Source organism: Watersipora subatra, chromosome 10, assembly GCF_963576615.1.
Source record: "Watersipora subatra chromosome 10, tzWatSuba1.1, whole genome shotgun sequence".
Lineage (NCBI taxonomy): Eukaryota > Metazoa > Bryozoa > Gymnolaemata > Cheilostomatida > Watersiporidae > Watersipora > Watersipora subatra.
In genome coordinates, this window is record NC_088717.1 from 40,043,153 (window position 1) to 40,065,509 (window position 22,357).

Here is a 22,357-nt window from a genome sequence, read left to right on the forward strand (position 1 = left end):
GGCAAAGCTAAGCATTCTGGTCTGAGACCACTAAAATTTGAAGCATCATCACCCGCAATTAGATAATATTTAGCTAGGTATCATACTGCCTGTCAGGCCAGTTTACATGACATGGCTCTTTGAGCAAGTTTACAATCTCACAATGTCTGTTTTCAATAAAACCTTACAGGTCACTCCAGCAGTGGTTACAATAAAAACCAGCAATTTATCTGCCCTAGGATGAGTAAGTTTTTAGACAATTGATTACCAGATCACATACATGTCAGGCATTCGCCCACAATTGCTTCTGTGCCAAATCGGTCTTTGGCAACTAAACCAGCTCCCCATCTACGCTCCAGTGTGGATTAGGAGGGTGGCTAGCAGCCCTGAAGGGCTAACCATAAAACTTGACAAAGGATGGAGGAGCTCCTCTGCGAGCCAACAGCCAGCTAACTTCAGCTGGTGTCCCAATACAAAAACCAGCAGAAGGCAATAGCAAACCACTGTAGAAACCTGCCAAGAACCGTCATGGTTATGAGAAGTTGGGGAGAACCATGATCACCTATGTCCTCACAGGACATGGTACTTGGAGAGACAAACCTCACTCCTGTTTCACGCTGTTGAGTTCTTTGTCGTTGTTACCATAGTGATAATTATTTCACATTTATGACAAATAATTATTAATCCTGATAACTTCAAAAGATTTTAACAGAATCTAATTTCCTGTTTTTGAGAAGCTATTGCCAGTACATATGTACAGATTATTATAGGCTGTTGTATGTCAGTACATGCCTCAGGTTATGAGATTTTGAATTAGCAAAAAGTTTTGCTGTTTTTTTCATTACTTCATTGGCAATAATTTAATTTTAAACAGAAATGATTTTCAAATTATGCCATACAAGAGTTATAAAAAAATGACAGATTGTCAATAAAATCAGATAAATAGTTTGACATAGAGCATTTAAAATACTTTTCTCTACTAAGTGAATGGATATCAGGTAGAACATTGTTAAAGAATCTAGCGATAGTACTTTCATAATAAGTTTTTAGAGACTGTACGCCTTTTGTTCATACCAACTAAACTGGAATAAGTTGGAAACCTGTAATCGCCACATAAAAATGAGGAAAACCATAAAACAAGGAACTCTTATACGTGTAAGTGTAATAACAATAAGTTGGTTTGGCCTCTAGGAATTTTTATTTCTATGTAATTATAGGCTGTCTGTGCCAAAAGTGTTATCTCACCAGTAACAAAAGTCTTTAGCTTGTAGAAAGAATGTAAAGCAAACTCGATGCTCATGTATTGCAAAGTTGGATACACAAAAATATGAATACATGAAAAAGTTGTGTAAAAATACACAAGGAAGATTTGTGAGCTAATTATATTTCTAAAATATGAATTCGAGCCTGTTCAATTATATTTGATGAGCAACAAATAACTTTTCTATTGTTGACCTTGCATCACATTTTTCTTATTTTTTGCAGAGTTTGATACCCTAATCGCCACCCACAGAGCTGAGGCTCCTGACAGAGAGGACTTTGATGGAGTTATTGAAGCACTCCTCCGTCTTCAAGACACTTACGAGATTCCGTGCATTCGATTTGTTGATGGAACTTTCACCTCTGATGTCAACTCTCCTCGAATGACTGGTAAGAGGTTCATAGTTTTATCATACTGAGCATAATATACGGTGGTACAGAATTGTCTTCTCATGTCTGGTAAGGCGCATTCAGATAAATGTTATAAATGCATAGCTTTTGTTCTGCGTTCACCGCTATTAGATAGAATGAGCACATATAGAGTTGGTTGTCTACTCACTGATGTAAAAAGTATTTCTGCCATGAGTTAATGTTTTGAGCACTTGTCAGAAGTGTCATTCATTTTAAGTTAAAGATGGAGGAAAGGATGGTACTGGGAAGAACTAGAGCCTTGCCATATAACTGATAAAGTATTTCAGATAACTAAAAATCCAAACCATTAACATTTCCATTGTGCCAAAAGACATACTGAACCCATAGCGTATTGTCATATATCAAAACGCTGCATGTTTTTAAAAAATATATACCTATACAAGATACATAGTTTTATGTGTGGCTTTATGTGAACCTTGTGGACTACACAAAAAAAGATGACATCACATGCAACTATTTGCCCTTTTAAATAGGAAAGTGGGGTTTGAGTTGCGATGTTACGATGTACATTTTTGAACTATTTCTTGTATGTTTAAATTATAAAAAGAGATCTGGGACGTAGTGTGTTCCTGGAAACTGTAAAATTATTGTCGTATTTGCTGTCGTAGCGAGTGACTGCTTTGAGATCGGCAAGCATGCCTACGATAGGAAGGACTCATATCACTCGCTCCTCTGGCTGCTCGAGTCTGTGGCTTCTCTAGAAATGGAAGGAACATATCAAAGCATGGACAGGGTGCTTCTTCTTGACTATTTGATCTACGCTCTGATCGATGTAAGAATGCTACTTCCACTGCTCACATTTGCTTTTGTTAATCCTCAACTGAATCCTCTTTCGACCAATTGTGCTTTCGTTGATCTATGACTTTTTCAATAGAACACTTTTTAAGGTTGTATACAATGTCGAACAATCCATTTTTATGTAACTCAATTTTAATATATGCATTCATATGCTCGCTGGATAATGAGTCTGTAGGCTGTGAATCTGGTAACTTTGTCTGTGGACAGATTGATTACACAAGTGTCTGTATTTTGTATGTGGTTGCAGAAGCTAATCAACTAACATGTCTCTGGAGTGCGGCACAATGCCGCGTTTTGCAGACGTATCTGTCGCCGTAAGCGATTCAGAATTTTGGTAGATGTGCCACTCATGCTTACAAGGTGTCGGTGTTGGGTTCAAGGTTTGTTCTGCTTTCTGCTGATTTTACACGCTACTCCCAGGACTTAATACAGTTTGTCTTGTTTGCTATAGTGTGTAAGACTTTATTGACTCTCATAGACACGTACTTTATGTCATGATCAAGTCTCATTCTTAGCATTATGATGTGGTTGTAATATTCCAGTGACTCGTATTTGAAGCGACATGCAAGTTCAGTTTAGGTTAAAAACTGTTGACAAGCTCAAGACTGTCCACCAACCAGAGCAGTTGGCCTATTCTGAAAAACTGTATATTTTTAGAATGGACCAACTCATTGCGTTTTTCATCATTTACTTAAAAAATTTAGCAAATGTAGTCATTCACTTTTTTATGATACAAATACCATAAATACTATTAGAGGCATTTTGTCTAACAGTTTGTGACTAAATCAGATGCAAGTAAATGTTAATAGACTATTTAGTTTAAGGCTCACCATTTTACTATCATGATATTTTATATCTTGTGTCACAATGTAGTGAAAAGTTGTAATTTTTTTACCTACGCACTAGATATTACAAACATTTTTCACACGGTGGATTGTATGATTCAACTAGGCAGTCATCATACATTTTTAAGATACTTGACAGTTTTAAGTTTAAGCCATTGGACTTCTAAGATACTTGACTGTTTTAAGTTGAAGCCACTCAACTTCTAAGTTACTTGACAGTTTTAAGTTCAAGCCACTCGACTTCTAAGATACTTGACAGTTTTAAGTTGAAGCCACTCGACTTCTAAGATACTTGACAGATTTAAGTTCAAGCCACTCGACTTCTAAGATACTTGACTGTTTTAAGTTGAAGCCACTCGACTTCCAAGATACTTGACAGTTTTAAGTTGAAGCCACTCGACTTCTAAGATACTTGACAGTTTTAAGTTGAAGCCACTCGACTTCTAAGATACTTGACAGATTTAAGTTCAAGCCACTCGACTTCTAAGATACTTGACTGTTTTAAGTTGAAGCCACTCGACTTCTAAGATACTTGACAGTTTTAAGTTGAAGCCATCCGACTTCTAAGATACTTGACAGTTTTAAGTTGAAGCCACTCAACTTCTAAGTTACTTGACAGTTTTAAGTTCAAGCCACTCGACTTCTAAGATACTTGACAGTTTTAAGTTGAAGCCACTCGACTTCTAAGATACTTGACAGATTTAAGTTGAAGCCACTCGACTTCTAAGATACTTGACAGTTTTAAGTTGAAGCCACTCGACTTCTAAGATACTTGACAGTTTTAAGTTGAAGCCACCCGACTTCTAAGATACTTGACAGTTTCAAGTTGAAGCCACTCAACTTCTAAGTTACTTGACAGTTTTAAGTTCAAGCCACTCGACTTCTAAGATACTTGACAGTTTTAAGTTGAAGCCACTCGACTTCTAAGATACTTGACAGTTTCAAGTCGATGATACTTGACACGGTCAAGTTGGAGTTACTTGTCAATTTCAATCTGATGTTTGCTACCTGGTTGAGGTATTTTAAACCATATATCCGGAACACATGCTCTTTATGTAGCTGGTAACGGGCATTTCCCTTATTCCTATGACCACTCCGCCACTGAATATTGGGCTATATACAGTTATTCCTTTATCAATGCTTTCTTTTGCTGACATCGCTTTGTGATTCTGTATACCAGCAAGGCAACAACTACCACGCCATGCACTACGCCCAGCAGCTGCTTGATCTTAAACCGGCCAATCCCGTTACGGTTGACAGGATAGCAAGCGTGATCGATTGGCTTCATGCGGAAATAGCTAAAGAAAACGCAACAAGGCTAGCTGAAGGTCGGCCCATTCCACAGTTGGTAAGTTGTTGGCTACTTCTAGCTGTTCTTATATTTATTTCATTGCAGCCATCTGGCAGTCTATTAACAACAGCATCAAGAACAGATTTATCCATTTAATCAAGTCTTTCATTTGTGCTAAATATTGTTTCGCTGGCCTATTTGGTATCATTTGGTAAATTTGTTTGCGAAAATAGCATCGTATACAAGGTGCCTTTTGACAGCAAAAAATGATGAACTTTGCATAGATGAATATAAGCCAACCCCGACACCAACATGTGCTGTCAGTGCTAATAACAGCAGACTGTATACCTGTATGTACTGCATATACCTGTATACTGCATATCTGTAAGTACTGGATATATCTGTAAGTACTGGATGTATCTGTAAGTATCGTGTATACCTGTATGTGCTGTATATACCTGTAAGTACTGTATATACTTGTATGTACTGTATATACTGATAAGTACTGTATATAATACATGTATGTACTGTAAATACTGATAAGTATTGTATATACCTGTATGTACTGTGTACTGATAGAGAATTTATTAACAAAACATGGTTTAAATTTCTCTAAATTGTACTTCACCAACAAAAAAACTGCTAATGTCGAACTACAAGCTTGAGTGTAGTCAAGTCATGATCAGGTGAAAAAAAGGCGATTGCTTGAGTAAATGCGATGTTATGCATCATTTTTTTAAGGTACAGCTATAACTAATGGTAGTATTACTGGTTCTTCAGCTTAAATGGGATAATATACAAGTATATACATGTATAGTTCATCATCACAGATCAATGGTATCCTAGTGGCATATGTTACTATGCATTATGGGTATAAGGAACATCCTTTGCTCAGTTGAAATAATCCATTCACAATCTCATATTACCAAGGAGAACTATCGTGTCATTTTCGCGTATGAATGTTAGGAGTTATTTGCAAGACTATAAAAACTGACCCAGACAACACCAACTCAGAGTTGATATTTGGTTAAACAAACCTTAAGCGATTAAATGTTTCTCAAAGCATTGCTGCATTCTGTCTGGGTTCCTTTGTGCTAGACTAGTGTAGGTCTGTCTGGGTTCCTTTGTTCTAGACTAGTGTTAGTAGATCTGTCTGGGTTCCTTTATTCTAGACTAGTGTAGGTCTGTCTGGGTTCCTTCATTCTAAACTAGTGTAGGTCTGTCTGGGTTCCTTTGTGCTTAACTAGTGTAGGTCTGTCTGGGTTCCTTTGTTCTAGACTAGTGTAGGTCTGTCTGGGCTCCTTTGTTCTAGACTAGTGTAGATCTGTCTGGGTTCCTTTATTCTAGACTAGTGTAGATCTGTCTGGGTTCCTTTAATCTAGACTAATGTAGGTCTGTCTGGGTTCCTTTGTGCTAGACTAGTGTAGGTCTGTCTGGGTTCCTTTGTTCTAGACTAGTGTAGATCTGTTTGGGTTCCTTTATTCTAGACTAGTGTAGATCTGTCTGGGTTCCTTTATTCTAGACTAGTGTAGGTCTGTCTGGGTTCCTTTGTTTTAGACTAGTGTAGATCTGTCTGGGTTCCTTTATTCTAGACTAGTGTAGATCTGTCTGGGTTCCTTTATTCTAGACTAGTGTAGGTCTGTCTGAGTTCCTTCGTTCTAAACTAGTGTAGGTCTGTCTGGGTTCCTTTGTGCTTAACTAGTGTAGGTCTGTCTGGGTTCCTTTGTTCTAGACTAGTGTAGATCTGTCTGGGTTCCTTTATTCTAGACTAGTGTAGATCTGTCTGGGTTCCTTTATTCTAGACTAGTGTAGGTCTGTCTGGGTTCCTTTGTTCTAAACTAGTGTAGGTCTTCTCTATCTTTTCTGACTTTCATCTTCCACTCAAATGTTTCATTTATTTTGTTTGCCGCTCTTCTCTGTTTACTCTCTTTCTCTACCATACTATTGGTGACAGTCCCTCAGGATATGGAAGTCTCACATTTTATTTTGATGCTGTTTTTCATTGTATTTAGGATGAACTTTTGATGTATTGATTGATAAAAATACTATCCAACCAGGCAATGCTCAAATAATTCCACCACTTGCTACTGACTAGCGAATTGTAACTAGCTATCTTAGATTGCTGGACTACTGAAGCACTGTATTTCCATGCTTCGAATGGGTTCGGAGTTGTCCGCTGCCGACAAATTTGCATGTTACCATTTCAACGATTCGGAGTTGCAATATACAGATCTTTTCGAGATTTGTGATGTGTCTCTTAAAACAATACTTGTTAAAGTAGAGTCGTTTTCGGGTCACGATCACTTCTCAATTCATGCGTAGTTAACTAGTTGCGCTAAGTCAGGATGCCGGGTCGCCATTTTATTTTTGTGTTCCTTATTGCTGTGTCCTATATTACAAGGTATCAACAGAGTTTGCTAACTTACAACACTAAGTTTGCTACTTAGTATATAGGTCTTCAGAGATTGTAAAATGTCAAGCAGAAACTTTAGTGAGTAGCAGTAGAACGTTTTCATAGCAGAGACCCGCGTGGTTGTGTGCTGAAATTTTCTTACCTCCACTGCGGAGAGCTTAGCCAAGTATTATCATTTCAAATCCATCGGCAGTGAGCATTTATATGATGTCAAATAGTGAATACCTTTGGACCAATTTAGTGAAATGATATCGCGTCGACTGCATTTGTATTTTACCGTTTCTATGATTTGGAGCAGAAGCAACTCCAAATACAGTCAAACCGTGGAAGCACAGTGAATATAATATGACTACTGCAATCTAGTGGCTAATTGTAACTGCTCAAGTTGCTGGCCAATTAAGGCTGTCTACATCAAGCTTTCAGCCAATCAAAACTGACTGTCTCACGCGACTAGCCAATTACATCTGCATAACTTAGCTGATAGGCAATTGGAATTTACCACCTTTACAATGAGTGTTCATGATTCAATAACAATGGTTTCTGTGGTTTTTTCTTGTTCAATTTAAACTAATGCTAGCATCTCACACTCTCAGCCATAAATGTTCTCAATTAGCTGTACACACACATTTAGTTAAGTCATGAAATATATTTTTATGCGGTAGACATTTTAGTATTTAGAATATTTTAATTTGATAGTCTATTTTGTTTTGTATTATATTTTCTTTGTTACACAGGATATCCTGCCTCCCGTCAGTAACAAGAGAGAGCTCAGTGCAAAGCACATGGGAAAAGAGTATGTGAAGTATGAAGCCTTGTGTCGGGGTGAAGATATCATGGTGGGTAGCTGTGGCATCTCATTCACTAAAGAAAACTTTTAAACCTTTTTGAGTTAAAGTAAAATAAGATGGTTGGTCTTGTATAGGGCTTGTGTGGGTTTTGTGTAGGTCTTATGTGGGGCTTATGTAGGGCTTTTGTGGGTCTTGTGTAGGGCTTGTGGAGGTCATGTGTAGGGCTCGTGTAAGTCTCGTGTAGGGCTTGTGTAGGTTTTGTGTGGGACTTGTGTAGGTCTTGTGTAGGGCTCTTGTAGGTCTTGTTTAGGGCTTGTGTAGGGCTTGTGTGGGTCTTGTGTAGGTCTTATGTGGAGCTTGTGTAAAGCTCGTGTGGGTCTTGTGTAGGGCTTGTATGGGTCCTGTGTAGGTCTTGTGTAGGTCTTGTCTGGGGCTTGTGTAAGTCTCGTGTAGGGCTTGTGTAGGTCTTATGTGGGGCTTGTGTAGGGCTCGTGTAAGTCCCGTGTAGGTCTTGTGTGGGACTTGTGTAGGTCTTATGTGGGTCTTGTGTCGGGCTTGTGTAGGACTTGTGTAGGTCTTGTGTTGGGCTTGTGGAGGTCTTGTGTAAGGCCGCTGGAGGGTCTGAGTAGATTGCATGGCCATAGAGTTCAGAGCTTTTTTGAGAGCAGTCACTGTGTTTCCATACTTTCAAAGAAATGCCAAAGCATGAGAATTCTAATCTTTGAAAAAAATTCATCTCGAAGTGTCAAAAAGGATGAATATAAGAGATAGTATTGAGAAGTTTTAACTTTCTGAGCGCTCTACAGGTGTTGTGAGGTCTCCTTGTAAGACCGACTGTGTGTAAGAATTGCTGTCTTGACATTTAATTCTATTATTATTTAATCTATTATAAATTATTTATAATAGATTATAATAATTATAATTGTATTATAATTATTATAATATATTAATTATAATTTAATTTATAATTATAATTTGATTTTATTGCATTTGAATATGAAGAGGAAAATACAAAAAACTGTTAGTCCCTAAATAATTAAATGTGAACAAGCACTAGTACTAAGAATCCAATAATATAGGTGGATATTGGTTAATAATTGAAATAGAGAAGTTTGATATGTGACTAGCCATTATGTACCCCTTTAACTGACTGTTTTTAACATAAAGTTGAGAATTTATTCTGCAATCCATGAAATTGTGTCACAGCCAAAAAAGGAATAACAACTCCAAAAGAGGTTATATTTAATGTGTAGCAGCTCTATTGATGTTATCATATAAGAGTCTTCTTTTATGGATATCGAGGGTTATGGGTTCTTTATAGTCATGATCTGACTGTTGATCTGTTGATATTTTTTAGTAGCAATTTATATACACTTTGAATGCGAATAAGGTTTTTTGTGTGAGATTTGTGTTACTTGTATTTTATTAAAAAATAACTTTCATCATAGTTTGGAGTTGTTGCAGGGTTGTTATTGTAGTTGTTAGGCAGAAATGATGATTATTTTAGTTTGAATGTTAAAAGGTGTGGTTGCTGCCAATGATTGAGAGATGGCATCCAGATCCTGCAGTGGTGTCTGAAATAAACTAGTTCACCTTTGTTGGAAAACTAAATTATCATTTACAACATTGTTACTCATTGTGAATATAGTCAATAGTCATAAATTATATATTAAATTAATCCTCATTTTGTCCTGATTTAAAATATGTAAACCAAACAGCTGTAAAATTATGTTTTTGAATGATTATGTAGTCTAAAATCTTAACATTTCAATTTTTAATAGTTGAAGATAACAATCTATACAGATATGACAACAGCGCATCCATTTTATGTGTTTATTTCAAGTCATATACATGTACTAAGAGTGTTCATATGACTGCAGGCCAATCCTTATAAGCATGACCTCAAGTGTTACTACTCCACTAGTGATGGTAACCCACTTCTCCTGCTCGCTCCTGTCAAAGTGGAGGAACTATACAAGTCGCCAGATATCCTCCTGTACCACGATGTCATCAGTGATGGAGAGATAGAGATGGTGAAAAACCTTTCAACTCCCATTGTATGTCCAGTTCAACCGCTCTCTCACACACTCTCTCACACATAGCGTGTCTCTTCTGTGTAAACATTCAGGAAGAAACTGGTTAAAGATACACTTTCACAAAGCTTTAGTAAATTTTATCAAATAATCAAATGATTATTAACAAATTAATTGTTAATAATCATTTGTGATTATTTTTGATGTTTTAAGTAATCTGACTGCCAGGATGTTTTAAGATTAAAATCCACAAAATTTGATCACGGTTAAAACACTCAGATCAAGCGGTGGAGTAATTATGACGTCTCTAGTTGGAAAGAGACCTACAGAATAGAGACGCGTAACGCTGCAACTTGAACGCACTAGCCGATATCGAATATCCCAACAATAACAACTCGTGACGTCGTTTTGCACATATTTTTCTTTGGAGCAGTTTAACTGCGATCAAGTTTTATCTTGAAACATCCTGGCAGTCAGATCACCTCAAACATCAAAAACAATCGCAACTGATAGACAAATATCGATAATTTCTGATAAAATCTACGAAAGTTTTGTGTAAGTTGACCTTTACTATGATACTAATATTTAATCTAATTTACAATAGTTTTTTAAATCTGACAAAGTGCAGTAAACCCAACTGCTTAATAAAATTTATTTTTTATTTTCTTAGCCGTTTGTTAAAATTAGGTTCTTTGACTGATTTTATAATTGCTTGTCATCACACAGATATGTAAATATTTCTTCAGTTAGTATTGGCTGCAGCTGCACCAGTGTGTTGACTGAGGTAATGTTCAACTTGCTCTGCAAACAGCAAGATGATTTGGATCTGCCATGAATGATAGCTATAATAGTTAGTGAGTGGGAATGGCAGATGACTTTAATAAAATACAAATAATTGCTTACAGGCGTATATGAGATCCTCCCAAATTATGGGATTACTTTAGTTTCAATAAGCAAACACTATCAAGCTAGCTCATATACTGTGTTCAATAATAAGTATAATGATAAGTATAATAATAAGTATAATAATAAGTATAATAATAAGTATAATAATAAGTATAATGATAAGTATAATAATAAGTATAATAATAAGTATAATAATAAGTATAATGATAAGTATAATAATAAGTATAATAATAAGTATAATAATAAGTATAATAATAAGTATAATAATAAGTATAATAATAAGTATAATAATAAGTATAATAATAAGTATAATAATAAGTATAATAATAAGTATAATGATAAGTATAATAATAAGTATAATAATAAGTATAATAATAAGTATAATGATCCCACGACCACACGAGCGGAGCGGAAGTGTGGGAGTTTTATGATAAATGCATGCGCACACAACTTACGAAAATTATTAATCAAAAATGAGACGAACCCTCGTCAAGAAATTTCATCAAAAAATTTAAGCATCGGAATGTGAAGTCGTTAAAGTATAATAACGATACAAAGCACATTTAAACCTATTTAAATATGTTACCAAGTCTTTGTAAACCTTCGATAATATCTTAAAACTTACCCATCTGATCGGATTATACACAAATAGACAGATTAATTTCAACGAAAATCGCCACAAAACACTTGAAAAGCTTGGTTTAATAAAAGTTAAGACCGGAAATTAAAACGCCGAGGGACAGATAACAGAACGATGAAGTATGACGATGTCTTGCGCATTTCACGAAAAGATAACGTGCACTTTTCACCAGTCTATAGCATTGTCGAATTGCCGAAGGTTTTGGCCATTAACATAGGAGTACAGAAATCGTTTCATTTTTGCTGATTTCAATTTTTTCATGTTCATTTGCCAACACATTTAAATACTTTCACATTCTAACTGATGTCCAACGCAGTATAAGTAAAGGCAAGCAAATGACGATGATATTTTTTATCGTTTCTTATGAGATTATAACAATAATTAACTATAAGTTTGGATGACTACAGAACAATGACTACGTAGTACAGACTTTCTAAAAATCTAACGCAGTGTAAGTAAAGGCATGACGATGATATTTTTTCTAACGGTTCAAATGAGATTATTGCAATTATTAATTATAAGTTTGGATGACTACAGGACAATGACTACGTAGTACAGATTTTCTAAAAATCTATATAAATATCACAACTTCGTGATATTGTTAGCTATGCCGTTTGGAAATGTAAACAAAATTGTGCATTGGTTTTTTATTATTACTATATAAATAATATTGGTTATTCTAATAATATCAATGCATTTTACTTCTAATATTGGCCAATATTGCATTTCTGTTTTTGCAGGAGGAGAGATATAAACATATAATCTTTTCCTTTCATTATTACTATTTGTTGTATATAATAACACCCAGTACATTACAGCTACCATTGCAGTTATCCTATTTGACTGCTAATATTGCATTTCTCAACCATCAGTACCCTTTCTTTTTTCCAATATCACTTTGGTCGTGGGCTGTATGACAGTGGAATTTCTAGTAAGTATAATAATAAGTATAATAATAAGTATAATGATAAGTATAATGATAAGTATAATTATAAGTATAATGATAAGTATAATGATAAGTATAATGATAAGTATAATTATTGCCTTATCTAATATTAACTCTTTAAAACTCATTTTTAAAAAGGAAAGAACCACTTATGTCAAACTTACATTCAATGATATTTGAGCAATGGTAACAGCTATAAATCATCCAAAATCCTATGATAAGATCAAAGTGAAATATGAGTGATTTCTCATACTTGGTTTAGAAGAAGTGGAAGAACTGGTGACACGACTCTCCAACACTACCAGAGAATAAACTAAAATTGTTAAGTAATTGTATCCAGTTTAATGATATACTCCACCATGTGTTTAAGCCATTCCTTTAGCACAGTGGTTAGGAGGCAACTGGCTTGTGGGCGTGACAGATATCCTGTTTTTGCTATTGTATCTTACAATTGTCTGTTTACAGCTAAAGAGAGCCACGGTAAACGACCCCAATACAGGGAGGCTTATATACTCTAGCTATAGAGTTAGTAGGAGGTCAGTGAATAGCCTGTGTTCAAAGCTTGTGTTCATAGCCTGTGTTCATAGTCTGTGTTTCGAACTTACTAACAGTGATGCATCGCTATTGGGAAACTGGACTTGTAATGGTTGTACATTATGGTTAAGAAATGCTGCTGCTCTCTAAAAGATGAAGAGAGCGGCAGCTCTCTTCATCTTCCTAATGTCCTTAAGGAAGATGTCTTTCTTTTTCCTAAAATTGTGATGAAAGCCTTATTGGTAAGCATCTCTGAAACCCTTATATGGTCTCAATGATCACTCGAAGGAGGATATTATCGCCTTATGATATTATGAGATTTGATATGATAAGATCGTTTTCTCAAGAAGTAACTAATTTTACTATTTTTTATTTTATTCGATTGTCTATTATTCTAGTTGTTATTATTAACTGGCTACATAATCTTGGTCAACATTCTAATGAGCCAAGGTAAAATAAAATGGCTGGAACATGTATAATAGAACATGCATGCGGTCCCATAATATATTTCTTGACAGTAAAATGGCTGAATATGGATACACAGGAAGCAGCCTCATATGTGTATTTTAGCAGCTTTTGACTAGCATAGCTTTGTGAGCACTTGAATACTAGCAAGGTAGTGCAGTTAACTCTACTAGTTGTCTTCACCAAGGAGGTAGTTTTAAAAAAACTTCATTTCTTGAAATTTTGAAAAAAAACAGTCAGTTCTGCTAGTCTTTTGAAAATGATGGGGTCATTGCAGAACTGCAATTCAAATAGTATCGTCGTAAATACAGTAGACGCTCCTACAACTAGAACTGTTATAGGAATTTTACATTATGTGAACCATAAAATACATGTAAATTGCATAATCCATTCCAGGATCATTCCAAACTCACCCCTTTGGCCCTTCAAATAGAAAAAAAGACTAAACTCCTCTTATTAATTTAATAGCTGTACAGTAACTGTGGTATTATTGATTTGTATCGATAATGTTTCTCCTTTGTCTTATCACTCTAACTTGATTTAGAGTTCACGATTACGATAATTTTACATGAAGTAATTGGCAGGGCACACCTTCAATGTCACTTTAAATCGATTCTTTTGATTTTTCCTTTTAGACAACAAGGTTTGTGCTGGAAAAGGTTAGGTTTAAATAAAGTAAAACGAAAACATACTATAGTGAGAGCGATTTCTGTCTGTTTGTTCAAAGCCAGGGTTAGAGGTTAGGATAAAAGATTATTTTCAACGAAACTCCAACTCGTAACATTTAGATTGGTAGACTGACACTCTAACAATCAGTAGACTGATACTCTACCACTCAGACTGACACTCTAATACTCAGTAGACTGACACTCTAACACTCGATAGACTGACACTCTAACAATCAGTAGACTGACACTCTACCACTCAGTAGACTGACACTCTAATACTCAGTAGACTATCACTCTAACACTCGGTACACTGACACTCTAACACTCAGTAGACTGACACTCTACCAGTCAGTAGACTGACACTGTAACACTCGGTAGACTGACACTCTAACACTCAGTAGACTGACATTGTAACACTCGGTAGACTGACACTCTAACACTCAGTAGACTGACACTCTACCACTCGGTAGACTGACACTCTAACACTCGGTACACTGACACTCTACCACTCGGTAGACTGACACTGTAACAATCAGTAGACTGACACTCTAACACTCGGTAGACTGACACTCTAATGCTCAGTAGACTGACACTCTAACACTCGGTAGACTGGCACTCTAACACTCAGTAGACTGACACTGTAACACTCGGTAGACTGACACTCTAACACTCAGTAGACTGACACTCTACCACTCGGTAGACTGACACTCTAACACTCGGTACACTGACACTCTACCACTCGGTAGACTGACACTGTAACAATCAGTAGACTGACACTCTAACACTCGGTAGACTGACACTCTAATGCTCAGTAGACTGACACTCTAACACTCGGTAGACTGACACTCTAACACTCGGTAGACTGACACTCTACCACTCGGTATTAGTTATCCGCTTTTTCCAACACCGAGTGATTATCGGTATCCGGAAAACCAATAATTTTCGGTGACAGCTAGTTATCCGCAGCTGGTTTGATATGATCGTTATTTATCCGTGAAAGCCTATCGGTAATTGGTTATCCGGAAAGATTTTTGTATTTGACAGGCTGCAGCATTACAAGCGACGTGTGCGCCGGAGAATCTCCCGCACAATGAGCTGCTTATGAAAGAGCTTATTTGACGTCTCACCCACAATCGCTATGTAACTGAATGAGAAAGAAATGAGAAAAATGAAAGAGAAAAATCGCGCGTCAATTGATGTTATGGTTAATAGCAAAAACGCATCTTTGAGGAACACGCTAATCAAAAAGAGTCGCTCAGCGCACATTGGCAATCACAACTTTTTTCTCAGACATTCTGAAAACACAACACTTGCGAATTATATTATAACTCTTTCTTCAACGAACATTACCACGCTTACCTATAGGTATCTCGTATTATATTACGTTTTACATTGATAAAATGTAAAACGTAATATACGTTTTATATTTTATCAAATATAAAACGTATATTACGTTTTATAATTTTGATAAAACCTCCATTTGATTTGTTTAATATACACTATTTATACGTTTTATATTTGATTTATCCTCCTCCACCTGCGTTATATAAAAATGGGCAGTAGGTAAGCTGAAGTTAAACACACACTGAAAACCATTTACCGAACTACAATACCAACAATACCGAACTTTCTTAGTTGGCAAAGGATACCGAAGATGGTAAATACCGAGGATACCGACACCGAAAAACTCGACAAAAAAGTGCAAGGATATCCTATCCGGCACTGAATTATATACCGGCCCAATACTATTTGGTATACTGGCACTCTAACACTTGGTAGACTGATACTCTAACACTCGGTAGACTGTCACTGTAGCACTTGCAGCAATCTACCGCCTTTAGGTATTTATGAATAATTACGCAACTGCTTGCTATCTGTGCTTTATTAGCACTCCTGTTGATCTCTCATGTCATACTAAACTAATTAGGTAGTATAGGTAATAGAGATACCCCCTATACATCGGTTTTTCTCCCAAGTGAAACAATAGAGAAAACGATAATTTTAAGGCTAACTATGGAACTCTCGTTATTTGAATAGAATTTGAGAGCTTGCACTGACTTGACACTTTATATTATATGGAATTTCTCACCTAGTATGAAGTAAAAATTACCTAAATTCTTTACATTGTGTGGAATTTATGTAAAAGGTTTTACGTTATAGGAGCGTCTCCTGTACTAATTCATTCTCTAAGAGATGAGTGTTTGCAAAACCTAAAATCTGTCATGATATATAGTTTTACATGCCGAGGTCACACTATATCAGTGGTTCCCAAATGGTGGGGAATTCCCTCCAAGGGAGGAAATTTTCATTTTCAGGGGAGAGTTCCAGCCTTTATTTATAAATTTTTGCTGATACATTGTATCTTTCACCAATAAGATGCTGACCAGACCTTTATAATGATAGTTAAACTACTAAATGTTGTGATACTTAATATTTGGTGCTGTGGAATGCAGAAATGACAAAATATGAAGAAGTATGCAGATTGAAAGCAAAACGAAGCCTGATAGAATAGGGGGGAATAGAGTTTTTGTAGTCTGGAAAGGGGGAAACCTGCGAACTTAATTGGGAACCCCTGCACTATACTATACATAGCTATATATCTATATATATATACTGTATTTATAGATATATATATACTGTATTTATAGATATATATATATATATTTATATATATATTTATATATATATACAATATATCTATACGCTGACAGCATTATAAACTACTTGCAGTTCCTGGCTCTATGATCGATACCATGAAGCTATTGTCACGATAACCAAAAGAATATCTGCCATCACCAACCTTGATATGACCTCGGCTGAGGGCCTACAAGTGGTCAACTATGGCATTGGAGGGCAGTATGAGCCCCACTATGACCATTCTCGTGATGTGAGTTGTTTAGGTTGTATTCCGAGTCTATTAATCACCATAGTGGCTTCCGGATGCTGTTTGCATTTCATTATTTGATGTCATCTATTACCTTATGTGAAGCTTGGTGCATCTCTATTCGTCATTATATTTGTTTTTGTAAAAGATATGGCTGTGTATGTCAGTTGTATTAACTTGCCAATTGTATTTAGTCATTTTATGAATCAGTGTAAGCTTTCCGATTTTAATAGGCAGCTAGACTAGACTAGATTTTTAGGCAGCGATACCAGGTAGGCCTATTTGGAAGTTTTCTTCCTATAGACCGCTGTAGACCAGGTGTTAGAAAGTTGTCTTTATTCAGGCAATTAGACCAGGTGTTTGGAATTTGTCTTCTTTTTGGCGGCTAGACCGGGTTTTGGGAGCTGTCTTCCTTTATGCAGCTAGACCAGGTGTTTGCTAATCCTAGAGATTTTGCATAGCAAATAAATTTACTTTTTTAAAAGCTAGGCATCTTGTGTTATTCACACGTATCTTTTTAAGTGGTTTTCATATGCGGATGCCAAATACGATGTAGATCACTGGCTAGATTTAATAATTTCTCGCCAAGCATGGCATCAGCTCAACTCCTCATGAGGCCTATTAGTAAATTATGAAAGATATACTAAGATTTCATCAAGCGACACCTGGGTGTGTCAGTGTCTAAGCACCACGCTGGGCTGACAAGCGGATCACGTTTCTATAGGGCGCTATTATAGGAGAGTGATGGTTGTGCGACGCCTTATGTTAAGGCATATTTTTGCATATAAAACAACGGGAAAGCAGGACCTATTTTCACACGCAAGTACGTCGTAAGGTCGTTTCAATGGCTTAAAGATGGCGCATCGCACGAGGGTTTTGCTTCCAAACAGCAACACAGAATCACGACAGAATGAAAGTGACACGGCTGTTACCATGGTGGCATTGCAACACCATATAGGGGTGTTTCGCTACGTTTTCACTACATAAAAACATATTTATAGTTTAGCTGTATGTAGTCACCTCTGAGATTCGCAACATATATAAGCGCAGTCCTTTCAGCGACAGTCTAATTATTTGATTAAAAAACAAACATGTTGATGTTTGATCACCGGCATATGTACCGTTCATGTTTTCCCAATGTGTCGAAGAGGCAATACCAGATTTGGTATACTACGTTTATCAAATCCTTTTATCATGGAGAAACTTTTATCATATCGTAGTTATATCAAAACTCTTGGCCGTCTATTTTAAGGGGTAAGTTGTCATCACCCATTATGAGCTATATTAAATATGAACCTCTTGATAAAAATGTCGGTTTTACATCTGATCCACTTGCTTCCTTTTGTCACTTTTCTTTACCTCAAATATTTCAACCTATTAATAGAAGTGATGAACTTAGATGTGATTGTATGATTTTTCTCGGCTAAAAAGTGTTCAAATTCCTCAATGCTTATCATTTTTCTACTTGAGAAAATAGCGCGATCATATGTCAGTTTCTGTCTTCAGTGGGCTAGCTTTCCATATTCAGCTCATGATAAATCTGCAGCTTCTGGTATTAAAGTAGAGTTTAGGAATAGCATAAAATGGGATGAACCTACAGCGAACTTCGAAAAATCCTTATCATTTGATTGCAAGAATTTATATAAGGTTTTTTGCACTTCCTGAAGGAAACTGAACTTTCCAGATTTTTGTGGAGCGTAGATTTTTGGCATCTCGCAGAAAGTATTTCTCCAGTATTCCTTTGTTTATGCGTACCATTGATGTGTGTGTGGTAACAATAGTCACTTCGCAGCCTAACAATGGTGATGGTAGTTAGAGCAGATGTTTACATTTGCCGCTAGCATAGTCCAGGTGAAAAAACTATCTCAACTAGCAACTATGGTCAGCAGCAAATTTTAATGAAAAGCAAAATGACTCATCCATGACCTCTTATAAACAAACTCATGTTGAATGCTTAATGTTTGTGTTAGAAGACGGGTAAGACAACTTCTTGTTCCAGTTGTACAATATTTTTAGTGAAGTTATTACTGTGGAGATGAAATAAAGTGATTATTAATGCTGGCTCATTTATATGCAAAGTAATGCTGGAGTAGGGATATCTTGCATTATAGCTCTTTGGTTCACATGTTCGTATTGCTGTCTAATTCTGGCTATATTTACAGGGTGTGGATGGATTTCCTGTGACACAAGGAAATCGGGTTGCAACCTGGATATATTATGTAAGTGTCTGTTTGTATATTCCCCTTATGATGTTCTACTTGATCAGATATGATCTGTGAGTTGGAAGTGTCTGACATACACGTAGATAAAAAATGGTGTGTTATCTATGAAATGTACTTAGGACCTGCGGCAATTGGTTTAAATGTATAGAGTTCGAGGGGATCATATTGCTCAGTAGTTTTGTAAATATTCGAGGTTGTTTAAAAATAGTCTGTCTACCAGGGTTGGCTGCGCACAACTCTGTTAAATACTGTTCACGACTATTAACTACTGTTCATGACTCTATTAAATACTGTTCACGACTCTATTAAATACTGCTCATGACTCTATTAAATACTGTTCATGACTCTATTAAATGTTGTTGGTGGCGTGTATCCTCAACTGGTGGTTAATCTTGCTGCTGAATGCTGTTCGTGTAGTTGACTTTGAACTTGTGTTTTATAGTTTGAAGTGGCACATGCTTTGCTTTTGGGACGTAAGAGAAAACATGCATACGTAATCAAAATTTGCAAAACTATTATAATCACGCGTTCTCTATCTCACTTTTCTATAACAGACCACGGTTGTTGTAGATGTCAGATGTCTCAGCAGGTGGTTACACAGTGTTCACCAAGGTTGGAGTGAAGGTACCCCCAATAAAGGTAAGGTGTATGATATGTATTTTAGCTAAACCTCCTATGCAGTTGCTGGCTATAGAGTACATTAAAATCACATGTCATTTATTTTGTTCAGGGGGCGGCTGCTTTCTGGTGGAATCTGAAAAGGAATGGAAATGGAGATTCAATGACAAAACATGCGGGTTGCCCTGTACTGTCTGGCTCCAAATGGGGTCAGTACTTTATTCCTCTGTTTTGTACTGTCTGGCTCCAAATGGGGTCAATACTTTATTCCTTTGCCCTGTACTGTCTGGCTCCAAATGGGGTCAATACTTTATTCTTTTGCCCTGTATTGTCTGGCTCCAAATAGGTTCAGTACTTTATTCCTTTGCCCTGTATTGTCTGACTCCAAATGGGGTCAGTACTTTATTCCTTTGCCCTGTATTGTTTGGCGCCAAATGGGGTCAGTACTTTATTCCTTTGCCCTGTACTGTCTGGCTCCAAATGGGGTCAGTACTTTATTCCTTTGTCCTGTATTGTCTGGCTCCAAATAGGTTCAGTACTTTATTCCTTTGCCCTGTATTGTCTGGCTCCAAATAGGTTCAGTACTTTATTCCTTTGTCCTGTACTGTCTGGCTCCAAATAGGTTCAGTACTTTATTCCTTTGTCCTGTATTGTCTGGCTCCAAATAGGTTCAGTACTTTATTCCTTTGTCCTGTATTGTCTGGCTCCAAATAGGTTCAGTACTTTATTCCTTTGCCCTGTATTGTCTGGCTCCAAATAGGTTCAGTACTTTATTCCTTTGTCCTGTACTGTCTGGCTCCAAATAGGTTCAGTACTTTATTCCTTTGTCCTGTATTGTCTGGCTCCAAATAGGTTCAGTACTTTATTCCTTTGTCCTGTATTGTCTGGCTCCAAATAGGTTCAGTACTTTATTCCTTTGCCCTGTATTGTCTGGCTCCAAATAGGTTCAGTACTTTATTCCTTTGTTGCATTGTTCATTTTTCATTCATTATTATTTTCATGCTCATAGTGTAATTTCATTTGAAATTTTTTGTTGCTGTATTTTGCAACACTTTAATATTTATAATGACAGGTCTGCCTGATAATTCAGTGTCTTGTGTAATCCTTTACAGCAGCGTCATTATTATTATTACAGCAGCGTTATTTCACCAACCATGGGTGTTCCTCTGCATGAACTCTAAAATGTACATAAGTTATCGTTTAAGGCCTAACTTGTGGCTGTATTTCATTGTTTAAAGATTGAGAATAATAAGCTCTATTTATTTTAACCAAATAATGAAATTATTTCAAAACATCTTAGAATTATTAATGAATTGAAAAACCCAATTTCAACTGAACAGTGTCAGGAGTTGCTCTAGATAGGTAGAGAAAGTTTGGTTTTTTTTAAATGTTTATGTTTATTTAATGTGCCGTATAAATCTGCATGCCAATTTATTTAGGTACTGTTTCAATTTTCGACATGCAGTTTTGTTGTGTAACAAACAATGAAGGCCAGAAACTCAGCGTTAAATTTCTATATCTGTTTTCTTAAACTTATAAATGTCTGTAATTATACTCTCTTTCTCTCCAGTTGCCAACAAATGGACCCACATCATAGGGCAGGAATGGCGACGACCTTGCACTCTCAATGAGCATGAGTAAACGCTTGTAAAATGTTCCAACTCTGGGCATTGTTTCTTCTTCCATTTCTATTGTTATTCAGACCCACAATGCTTTTAGGTTTTATTTTCATTGTTGTTTGGCATTTTGACCGTTTAAGGGGCAAAATATATTTTGAATAATGAGACTAGGTAATATCATTGCTAACAATGATTTGTCATTGAAAACTATCTGCTTTTTTACTAGCACATGCATGTACAGCCTCTTGTCACATACAGGCTTTCAAAAGGTCATTACTATTGATTCTGCTAGCCTTTTTTACTTCTAGAATTTGAATTCATCTTTATTTTTGTTAGTTTATGTTATGCTCGATGCGGTTAAGCTTTATATGTAGGAGTTGTGTTCTCTCGCAACTCTCCATACCATTATCAGAACATGTTAAAGTTTTGTATTCATCAGATGCTCAGTGACTCTCTGTCCAATATTAATCCAGATATTTTATTTCATATTTCACCACGCAATAAATGGTTGTTATTATTATACAGACTTTCAATATTGCCACTCCGAATCACCATTGATTACAAATACAAGAACTACAACAAGTGTGTGTTATATAATCACTCCCTGCGTCTTCGCTAGGTGGAAGAGAGAAGAACAACGCTTTTCTGTATGTATACGTATTAATAGGGTCCATAAGCTGAGAAAGTTTCATAATCCTATAAGCTTGTTTAAAAGGCTCGTCCTCCCAACACCGATCTGGCATCCATAGCCCAAATTGTTAAAACATAGTCAGACGCATGAGAGATGCCTGCATATACAACATGTGATTTATCAAAAAAGAGTTCTATTGGATGATGTAGCGTTGATATACATTTGTAAGAGTGCGGACTTTGGGTTGACTGGTTTTATTGTCTTTGATCTAAAGACAATAAAACAGCTCCAGAATCATCATTGCCTGATAAAGTAAGCAAAAAGTGAGATGCATTAATAACCCAAATCTAGAATACTTTGCCTTATAAGGCAAGGACTGGACTGA

The 22,357-nt window shown here is 36.3% G+C and overlaps 1 protein-coding gene across 1 annotated transcript in view; it reads left to right on the forward strand.

Moving 5' to 3' along the window:
• LOC137405645 (prolyl 4-hydroxylase subunit alpha-1-like) overlaps nt 1-21,861 on the forward strand; it is a 30,751-nt gene extending 8,890 nt beyond the window's left edge. The window contains exons 4-14 of the mRNA XM_068091971.1: nt 1,465-1,629; nt 2,280-2,443; nt 4,495-4,662; nt 7,753-7,854; nt 9,687-9,863; nt 12,797-12,867; nt 16,729-16,885; nt 19,045-19,101; nt 19,675-19,743; nt 19,835-19,931; nt 21,293-21,861. Coding sequence (XP_067948072.1) covers nt 1,465-1,629; nt 2,280-2,443; nt 4,495-4,662; nt 7,753-7,854; nt 9,687-9,863; nt 12,797-12,867; nt 16,729-16,885; nt 19,045-19,101; nt 19,675-19,743; nt 19,835-19,931; nt 21,293-21,363 — 1,298 coding nt within the window. The 3' untranslated portion in view covers nt 21,364-21,861. The remainder of the gene's footprint in view (nt 1-1,464; nt 1,630-2,279; nt 2,444-4,494; nt 4,663-7,752; nt 7,855-9,686; nt 9,864-12,796; nt 12,868-16,728; nt 16,886-19,044; nt 19,102-19,674; nt 19,744-19,834; nt 19,932-21,292) is intronic.
• Nucleotides 21,862-22,357: the final 496 nt, after the last annotated feature.